A 10,000-nucleotide genomic window follows, 5' to 3' on the forward strand; every position below is an offset into this window, starting at 1 on the left:
TAACATAGATACTAAAAAGTGTATGAGAAAGTGCTTAACATAGATACTAAAGTTTTCCTTTTAATGTGTATGTGTTTGTGTTTGTTGTGACTGATGATGATGGTTTTTTTTTGTAGAATGAACCAATATGTGATAGCTTTTTTATATAGGCTAACAAAAGATAAAAGTGGATTGATTATTATTAATTCTTGTTTTTTTATCTTACCGTTGTGATCTGATCGATTTCCATTTTTTTTTGTTTGCAAAAGAGGAAATTATAATCCTAAAAAAAGAATTTTTAATCCAAAAAAAAAGGAAAAGGAAACAAAACCCTAAAGTTTTCCTATTTCTTTTTGGAGTAAAGTGGTAAACCCTAAAAATCTTATAAATACTCTCTCATCAGTCATAAATAATCTAATCTTTCTTCTTCTTTGTATTTTTTTTTGTTGCTCTCTCTCCGACTGAGAGCGAACAAGAGAAGATCGCCGCCGGTGGTGTCTCGGTACTATGATAAAAGAAGCCGATGGATGAAGATCCCATTGTTCGATTCCAACTAATTAAGTAAGCTTCTCTCTCTCTGCCTTTTCCTTCACCTCTGATTAATTAATGGATTCTGAGTTTACTTTTTACACACACTTGTTAGGTCTTGTCTTGGCCGGAGAAGCAAAGTCAGCGGAATCCGAGAGAGGATCAAAGCAAAGATGACAAGCCCTTCTTCTTCTTCTTCTTCTCTTCTTGTTTGGTACTCTCTGATCTCGCTCTCTTCTCTTTCCATCATTCTTCTTCTTGTTTGCAATTCTCTTACTTCTCTGATTTTTTTTTCTAGGGTTTTTTAGACAAAATTGCAAAACCATGATCGAGACGTGTATGTATGTCTGAACTCTGAAGCCAGAACTAAGGGGAGAGAGATTGAGTCTGCTACTATGTTCTTCTTGCTTCCTCCACCACCAATTCATCAACTCCTCCACGGTTTGGCTTCCAATTTTGCTTCTTTCGTTCGTTTTCATCTCTGTTTCAATTGTTTCTCTTATAAAGATCTGTTTTTTTTAAGCCAGCGACGAAGTAGATTCAGAACACGGTCGCCGGCGTTCCTACCGTACCAGCATCAATCTGATTTTGAAGGTAACTATGTTACAGTTTTCATTCCCTTAATATATAAACAATTGATGAAGCTAAATTGCTGTTGTGTCTTTACTTCTCAGATTTTGAGTTTTCTAATTTGGTAAGCTTCTTACTTTCTTGTGTTTTGTTTCTTTTTGCAGATTGAACCATTCCATACCTTTTGCTACCCTAGATCGATGCCGAGGAGCTCTCTGGTGCTCATCCTGCTCAAGTACTACGGAGCTTTGGTGTGTGTGTGTCTTTACTTCTCAGATTTTGAGTTTTGTAATTTGGTAAGCTTTTTACACATGTTGTTACTTGTTAGGTATTGTCTTTGTCTAACAGCGGGAGGGAGATGTTTCAATCTAAAGCACGAACGGGCCAATTTCTGAAGAGGAATTAGCAAATACGACGACGACGAGCCCTTTTTCTCCTTCTTCTTCTTCTTGTTTGGTACTCTCTGATCTCTCTCTTTCTCTCTGTTCTTCTTCTTTTTGTTTTGCAATTCTCATACTTGTCTGATTTTTTTAGGGTTTTTTTTTTTGGAAAAGATTGCAAAACCATCATCGAGTCGAAACGTGTAGGAGAGATTGCGTGTCTGCTACTCTGTTCTTGCTTCCTCAATCCTCACCCACCAATTCAACTCGTCTCGATCTCTCCTCCTCCCTCACGGTTTGTCTTCCCAATTTTTGCTTCTGGTTCCTTTTCTTCGTTTTTGATTTCTGTTGATTGGTTTTTTTCTTTTTCTTTTTTCTTGTGAAGCGACGAAAGTAGATTCAGAACATGGTCGCTATGCTATGGTTTGAAGAACTGACGAAGAAGATTCAGAACCAACACTGAGATGCCTTACAATAACAACATCAAACAAACTGGTTCCTCTTGTTACTCTCTTTTATGTTCTGTTTTCATATATTATCCACCCTTATACTCTTTTTTATGTTATGTATCGTATCACCTTGTCTCTACTCTCATCAGAATCCAACCATTGACTTAATTTTTTCCGTGTTTTGTTTTGTTTTTGCAGATTGAACCTGGTGCTCTCTGGTGCCCATCCTGCTCCTCCTGAAGTACGACAGGGCTCTGTGGTTTTGGTGTGTGTCTTTACTTGTCAGACTTTGAATTTTGTAATTTGGTAAGCTTACTATTACTAAAGTTTCTCTTGTATTTGGTTTCTGAGATTTTTTACTTTCCTGTGTGTTAGGTTTTATAATGCAGCCGGGAAAGTGGATTTGGTTGGATCTTCCAATCATAACACGCTTTTGGATCCTCTGATTGGAGAGAACCCCTTCAATGTTAAAGTTGCTCAAGTGGATGGAACTCTCAGGTACTACTAGCCTATCAAAACCCTTCTATTGCTACTGCGAAGTTGTATTACTCTCAATTCTAACTTCTCTGTTCTATGTTGCAGCCATTATATATTGGTGGACAGCTTCTCCCATGCATACCCTTTCAAATCTCCACTGGTTTTGTCTTGTTCTGTTTTATTATTTTCTCAGTTTTGTTCTATATTCGAAGATACTTATGGTCATGTTTTTTTTTGTACAGACACCTCTTGTATGGAGATGGAGATATCTCGACAAAGGCAGATCATATGCTCGCTTTACCTAAGGTAACACATTCTTCCAAGATGTTTATATTTGATGACAACTCTGTTTTGTACCTTGTTTTGAAACCATAGATTTGTGTGTGATGCAGGTAACAATGGTTAGACCATTTAATTTCCCGCTGGAGATGCCACCACTACTTCAACTGATGGGGGGGGGGGGGGGGGCATTATAATATACACATGGTGACATGGGTAATGGGTAATTAACAAAACTCTTCTTAGAGTGGACAGCAAGGAACGGTATTAATTATTTCTTCACAGTGAATCTTCCTAATTGTATTGATTCAATCTCTGTTTGAAATAATACAATGTTACTTGGCTAGTAGGTAAGCATTGTAATGGAGCTATGGAGTTGGGTGGAATGGAAGACTGTTGGCAAGGGAAGATACATTACAGAAGGAGCCAAGTGATGTTTGTTCAGTTGACTGGGTGGAGTTGAGGAGGCTGCTGTTTCGATCCTTATTGATTTTTTTGAGATTTATTTCGTGTGTGGATTGATCATTTTATTTCGTGTGTGTGTTCAGCAGGCCGAAAAAGGCCCAATAACAACAACTTCAGCCCATCAAACAAGACATGCCCAGGTGAATTTTTCAGCCCTTCTATTTTTATTTATTTATTTATAATCATTTAGAAAATTATTATTATGATTAATTATTTTGCCTCTCAGGGAAAATTAAAATTTCTCAGGTCCGTGAAGGCGTGAATAGAGAGAGAGAGAGAGAGAGCACTGTGCATTCACCGCCGCACCGGTGTAACGGTATCAGCAGCAATTCACCTTCTCATATGTGTAGAGTGGCTGAGACGAGAGCTATGGACTATTTTGGGTCAGGTAAATCTTTTTTTTTATTTGTCTTTGTATTGTCTAATTCAGTCACTCTACTTGTCATTTGATTTCTTGTTTTTCTCTTTATTTATTTTTATTTTATTCCTACGGTGGCTTCCGTGCACTTTGCTGCGCCGTAAAGGACTCAAACAAGTGCTCGTAACTTGTACACATGATTGTTGCCAAGGTCTGTTTCTCTGAATCTTCATCTGCTTTTCAAATTCTCTTTTCTTATCATCTATCTGACAAATATACTCTCTTTTTTACACCTCGTCTCTATTTGGTTGGTGCATGATGAGCCTTGACAGAACCGTGACTTATCCTGGCTTTGTTGCAGATTGTACTCTTGATGAGCTACTGAGATTGCTGGGCGGAGGAGAGGTATTTGGTACTCTCTGATCTAAAGAGGAAGCAAAAGACAACGAGTCCCTTGAAAAGACCTCTTTGGATACAACGAGTCCCTTGAAAAGACCTCTTTGGATACAACGAGTCTCTTGAAAAGACCTCTTTGGATACAACGAGTCCCTTGAAAAGACCTCTGATCTGTGCTTTTTGGCTGTATCAAGGAGCCTCATCATCTGCTCACAGGTACATACACATACATGCCTTTCGCGCTATTGACTGTTATCGTTTGAATATACCCACACTCTTCATTGTGATGCTGTTCTCTTTCTCTTCTCAGGTAGCTGATATGGGACCTGGCTCTTGGACTGCCACTTGAGCGGCCAAATAGTCCAAAGATGGAGAGGTTACATGTCCTCCAAAAGGTGAAACTTTGGAGCTTCTTGTGTCTTAAGCTCCTCTCTAAACCACCAGAGGTTTGCTTCTTTTTTTTTTTTTTTTACATCTTCTCGTATAATTTGGTCTCTCCATTCCTCACATGACCATCGTTGCTTGTTGCTTGTTAGCAATATAGATTTAATATCCTGGATTTGGTCTAACTTCCTTAATTTTTGTGTGTTTTAGGATTATCATGTTCTTCGGTGTGGGTTTTACGGGCAACTTCTCTCGTCCAAAGCGTTGGGAGATCACAGTTGGTGGTTATGCGACTTTTGCTGGTAACGTTTTATATCCGTTGATGGGTGGAGGAGAAGTATCTCAACTACACTTTGCTAGCTCAGCTCCTACAGTGACATCATCAAACTGAATTTGAAGGTACGTATGTTACAGTTCTTCCTTCCCTTAATGTCAGAACTTTTAAAAAATAAAAGTAAATAAGCTTCTTCTAATTCTTTATTTTTTTTTTGTGCAGATCAGAGATATGCTATGGTTTGAAGTATGAATGAAAAGATTCAGAACCAACACAAAGATGAACTTCCCCTACAGTAACAATATCAAACTGGTTCTAGTTACTCTCTTTTATGTTCTGTTATATATTATCCACCTCTTTTATGTTATGTATTTTATCATCTTCTCTCCACTCTTAGAATCCTACCATTGACTTAATTTTTGTGCTTTTTTTTTTGCAGATTCAACCATTCCATACCTTGTGCTACCCTAGATGCCGAGGAGCTCTCTGGTTCTCATCCTGCTCAAGTACGCGAGAGAATGGGACTACATACGCTGGACTCGGAGGAAGAACAACTGGAGCTCCTCATTGTCACTGGTAAGAGAAATCAGAACTATCCCATATTTCCACAAGTCTCTGTAGATGTGATTGTAACCCTTGTTTCGGTCCCTAATGTCAGGTCGATTATGTTGCATGGCAATGTGATCAAGATGCTTTTTGTTCACGAGGTTGGTCTGATCATCATCTTAAATCAGTCTCTTCTTCTCTTCCCTTTGACATTGATGTAACAAATCTGTGCAGGTCGTAATAGGGAACTCGGTGAATGGGACTATATTCTCTGAACTCAGAGGAAGAACAACTGGAGCTCCTCAGAATCACTGGTAAGAGAAATCTAAAAAATCCCAAGGAGATAAGTCGATGGACCTTAAGGGAAAATAGTTTTGTTCTATATATTCGAAGATACTAAATTTATGGAGATATGTCGACGAAGGCAGCTCATATGCTCACCGTACCTAAGGTAACACATTCGTTCTATATGTTTGTATTGGGTGACAACTCTGTTTTGTGCCTTTTTTTGAAACCATAGATTTGTGTGTGATGCAGGTAACAATGGTTAGACCATTTAATTTCCCGCTGGAGATGCCACTACTTCAACTGATGGGGGGCATTATAATATACACATGGGTAATTAACAAACTTCTTCTTAGAATGGACAACAAAGTATTAATTATTCTTCACATTGTATATAGTCACTTCCTAATTATATTGGTTCCATCTGTTTGAAGTAATACAATGTTACTTGGTTAGATAAGCATTGTAAGGGAGCTATGGAGGAGTTGGGTGAAATGGAAGACTGTTGGCAATGGAAGATACACAAGGAGCCAAGTGAAGAGCCGAGATGTTTGTTCAGTTGACTGGTGGTGGACGTGAGGCTGCTGTTTGCAGAGCAAACTCAAAAAGGTCAAGGTTCGATCCTTCTTCTTCTTGATTTTTGAGATTTAAACAAGTGCTCATAACTTGTACACATGATTGTTGCTAAGGTCTGCTTCTCTGAATCTTCATCTGCTTTTCTTTTATTTTCTTATTTATCCGACTAATATACTCTCTTTTTTACACCTTGCCTCTTTCTGGTAGGTGCATTTTGGCCATGGAAGATACACAAGGAGCCAAGTGAAGAAGATCCCAAATGTTTGTTCACTTGACTGGAGGAAGGATGCTGCTTGCAGAGAGCCAAACTCAATGGCCAAGGTTCCCTTCTTCATTCTCTGTGTATTTTTGTTTATTTTACGCATTAGCGAATTAGCTTTGGTAGTACATGATGAGCCTTGACTGAACTGTGACTTATCATGGCTTTGTTGCAGGTTGTACATGTTGAGCTAGTGAAATTGCTGGGTGGAGGAGAAGTATTTGGTACTCTCTGATCTAAAGAGGAAGCAAAAGACAACGAGTCCCTTGAGAAGACCTCTTCGGATACAATTACATATGGTACTCTCTAATCTCACTTTCTCTCTTTTCATCCTCCTTCTTCTTCTTCTTGTTTGCGAGACGAGAGATATGGAGCTGGTTGAAATCGAAGATATGGAGTATGGTAGGTGGATGTTGGCCATGAAAGATAAGATACATTACGGAAGGAGCCAAGTTAAGAGCCAAGCTCGCTCCCTCCTCCGACGGTTTGATTTCTAAATCTTAATTTTAATTACTTGTCCTTATCTTATTGTAGATTGATGGCTGGTTTGGTCTCTCTCTTTTTATTTTATTTTCTGAAATTTTGTCACTCTCTTCTTTCGTTATAGCTTCTGATATTTTCACTTGTGGGTTTCTAAAATTGAATTTACATTGTTATTTAATTCTCATTGATTTAATATTTGTGGAGGTTGCTACTATGATAATAATTGATCGGTGATATGGCTTTGATGTATCGTTGTCAAACTTTGAATATTGATGGTTTAGGGTTTTTATCGGGTAACTTCCTTTGTGTGTGCGCTTTTTTTTCAGGAATGGGATCAGTACTGTCTCTATGATGCTTTGTGACGCTACTTGTTAAGGTTGTCGCTATAGATAGAATTTTCTATGTATCATGTATATATATATATATATATATACGTCTCTACAAGGTTTAGTTTCTGATATTGTTGGAACAAACAAAGTTACATGTTCACTTCTTAGTTTTCACTTTGCTTCTCTGTTTTCAATCTTTCTTCTCTCTGATTACATGTTAATGTTTACTTGTCGTTTTTTTTGTTATTTCAGGTTTTGGATGATGCTTTTATGGTTTCGGACCAGATCAGCAGTTGTTCAAGGTATATATTTTCTGTTTCACCTCCTTATTCCTTAGTCCTTCCCCATATTTCTACATTGGCATACTGGTTTTTATAGCTGTTTCACTCTTATCATTTTTGGTTTCAATAGTACTGAAGTGTGGCTTATCATTGATATGTTGCAGATTGTACATGATGAGCTAGTGAAATTGACGGGTGGAGGAGAAGTATCTGAGCTACACTTCCTTGTACCCGGAGCTGCATTCACCGGGCTACCAGCAATTCCACGGTTTGGCTTCCAATTTTGCTTAATTTCCTTTTTGTCTCTTTGATCTCAGTTGAGTGGTTTTCTAAATTTTTTGATATTATAGTTGCGACATTGAAAACTACCAAGGTCTGCTTTTTCTTTTCTAGTATATTTGATATTATAATTTTCAAAGTCACGGCTACCGTTGCCCTTTTGTGGTCCTGTAAGGGCATACTTCCTAGCTGTTTATAATTAGTGTGAATAGACAACTCTGTTTTATGATTTGTTTTGAATATCATTGATTTGTGATGCAGATAACGATGATTTTTACACGTTATGTTTATTGTGCAGGGAAAGTGGATTGGATCTTCAAACCCATAACATGCTTTTAAGATCCTCTAAACTTAGAACCTTTCACTAAAGTTACTGAAACAGGAACTCAGGTGCGAGCCTATCTAAACCTTTATACCTGCTGCAAAGCCGTATCCGTCTCAGTTCTAACTTTTATCTCTACTTTTGTTCGATGTTGCAGCCATTTGTGGACAGCTTATCCCAGTGCCCCAAGCATGGTCTCCATAACCCTTTCAAATCTCCACAGAGGTATCGTTTTGCTCGGGGCTTTTTTTTGTTCAAATTTGTACATTCCATTTCTGTTCCTAGCTTTCCAAAATTACAACTTCAGAATGTTTGTTGTTTGTTGACTCCCCTCACTTTTTTTATTACCGATCTTGAATCGTCCTCCATTGTCTGATTTGTTCATCTTTCTCTGTCTCTTGCAGATCTTACGCAAATGTATAGGGTTTTGGCGAGCCAAGCACTCAAAAGGTAAGAAGACTCTCTGTCTGTGACAAATCCTCTTACCTCCCTTGCTTCTTTGACTCTCTCCAGGTTTTTTTACTTCTCTTTGGTTCATCTCGCCATTTTTTTTGTATATTAATATTGCTCTTCACCTTTTGGGATTGCATGTTTTTTGCATAAATTTTTTTTTTCCATGGAGTTATATAGAAAAGACAATACTTTAGCAAGTTAGTGATTTAAAATCTAAGCTTTGGATTATGTAGTTGCCTCATCTGCCATTGTATATGAGGCTGAAGAATGTGTTAGTTGAAATGGTTTTTGTTTTTTTTTTAAGTTCTCTTTCTGCTTACCAAAATTGATGTCTGATTGTGATCCATTTAAACGAGTGTTCATTTGACTTTGTGATTTGGTTGTTGCAGATTAAATCATTCCATACCTTTTGCTACCGTAGATGCTGAGGGGCTATCTGGAGATGGGACAAATGATGCCCCTGCATTACACGAGGGATAGAATTACTCAAAACTGTTGAATTATTTTTATTTGATTTTTTTTCTGATTATGTCAGAATCGAAAAGTTTCTCTTTCCCAAGTATTTCATCTGTCAGCCGATCATTTTCTCATTGGTCTGAAACTTTTTTTGAGTGGATTTGCATGCAGATATTGGTATTGTAATGAGAATAGCAGGAACATAAGTGGCTAAGGAGAGTTCGGACATCATCATCTTGGGTGACAACTTTGCTTCACTTTTTTGTTCAAATTCACCTTTTTCCATTCTGAATCCATATTCACGTTACAGGTATTTGAATCTACTTTTAAATACCAGTCATTTCTTTGAAACAACAGTAACGTTGATTATCACATTTTTTCCATTTACATCTCATACTTGTCTAGGGGAATTTCTCAGCTGGCCATCTCATATTATCACAAGGTATACACACTACTGTTTGTGAGAGAAAGATAGCTATTTCCTTAATTTTCTTCTGTCAAACGGTGAGCTACATATATTTCATTTTCTCTGAGTCTTTATTTTTGTTTTCTCTACTTTCAGGTCTTGTGGTTGAAACCTGATGATCAGTTTTGTACCGAAATGTAGAACGTGTCTCTCATAGATGATTGTCAGAACGGGGTAGACGCAAAGGTTGAGCTCTGCTAGAAATTGGTAAGTTAAATTAACCGCCTTATTCTAGTTCTTGCTGTAATTTGTCTGGACTATCATTGTGACGCCACTTCTGCTGTTATTTCTGAGTGTGTGAATGGGCTGCAGTAAACTCCATTATCTGTGGTTTTGGTGTGTGATGTAGGAAGTCCCGAACAGCTCTCCTGGATCACAGACTCACAGTAGATCTCAATCTCCTCTGCTCTGAGCGATTCATCAGCCTGTAGAGAACCTCTAGAAGTATGTGAATACTGATGCTAGAGTTTTAACCATTTAAAGATATTCCTCCAGCAGCACCGACACACAATGCCCTCCAGAAGGAATCACCAACCGATTCTTGTACCAAAGCCTACCCTCCACAACTTTGTACTGGCTAAACTGCAAAGGATCCTTTAAAACTGCCCGCAACAGGGATTGAATCTCACTGTTCTCCTCAATTTCCTTGAAAATATCATGCACCTGCAATGCAGAAGGAATAGTCAACCCAAATAAGAGAGCAGAACAAGACGAGGAACTAGGATG

The 10,000-nt window shown here is 38.0% G+C and overlaps 1 protein-coding gene across 2 annotated transcripts; it reads left to right on the forward strand.

Moving 5' to 3' along the window:
* The first annotated feature begins 3,371 nt into the window (after positions 1 to 3,371).
* LOC109127659 (uncharacterized) lies at positions 3,372 to 5,940 on the forward strand. 2 transcript variants are annotated; one of them, XM_087476359.1, is made up of 12 exons: positions 3,372 to 3,515; positions 3,652 to 3,696; positions 3,847 to 4,097; positions 4,192 to 4,327; positions 4,476 to 4,664; positions 4,762 to 4,851; positions 4,979 to 5,115; positions 5,198 to 5,246; positions 5,320 to 5,399; positions 5,510 to 5,536; positions 5,623 to 5,703; positions 5,805 to 5,940. In XM_087476359.1, the coding sequence occupies exons 6-11, from the start codon at positions 4,792 to 4,794 to the stop codon at positions 5,624 to 5,626; spliced, it is 357 nt and encodes a 118-aa protein (XP_087332485.1). In that variant the 5' UTR covers positions 3,372 to 3,515; positions 3,652 to 3,696; positions 3,847 to 4,097; positions 4,192 to 4,327; positions 4,476 to 4,664; positions 4,762 to 4,791; the 3' UTR covers positions 5,627 to 5,703; positions 5,805 to 5,940. The 2 variants fall into 2 exon arrangements, with proteins under 2 accessions (XP_087332485.1, XP_087332486.1); XM_087476360.1 differs by lacking the exons at positions 5,510 to 5,536; positions 5,805 to 5,940.
* The last annotated feature ends 4,060 nt before the right edge of the window (positions 5,941 to 10,000 follow it).

Source organism: Camelina sativa, chromosome 11, assembly GCF_030686135.1.
Source record: "Camelina sativa cultivar CO46 ecotype springtype chromosome 11, ASM3068613v1".
Taxonomy (NCBI): domain Eukaryota; kingdom Viridiplantae; phylum Streptophyta; class Magnoliopsida; order Brassicales; family Brassicaceae; genus Camelina; species Camelina sativa.

Coding starts and splice junctions, on each gene's coding strand:
- LOC109127659 (XM_087476359.1), top strand. CDS start 4,792: ATGAAAAGATTCAGAACCAACACAAAGATGAACTTCCCCTACAGTAAC. Junction 4,852..4,978: donor ACAGTAACAATATCAAACTG/GTTCTAGTTACT, acceptor TTTTTTTTGCAG/ATTCAACCATTCCATACCTT. Junction 5,116..5,197: donor GGAGCTCCTCATTGTCACTG/GTAAGAGAAATC, acceptor CCCTAATGTCAG/GTCGATTATGTTGCATGGCA.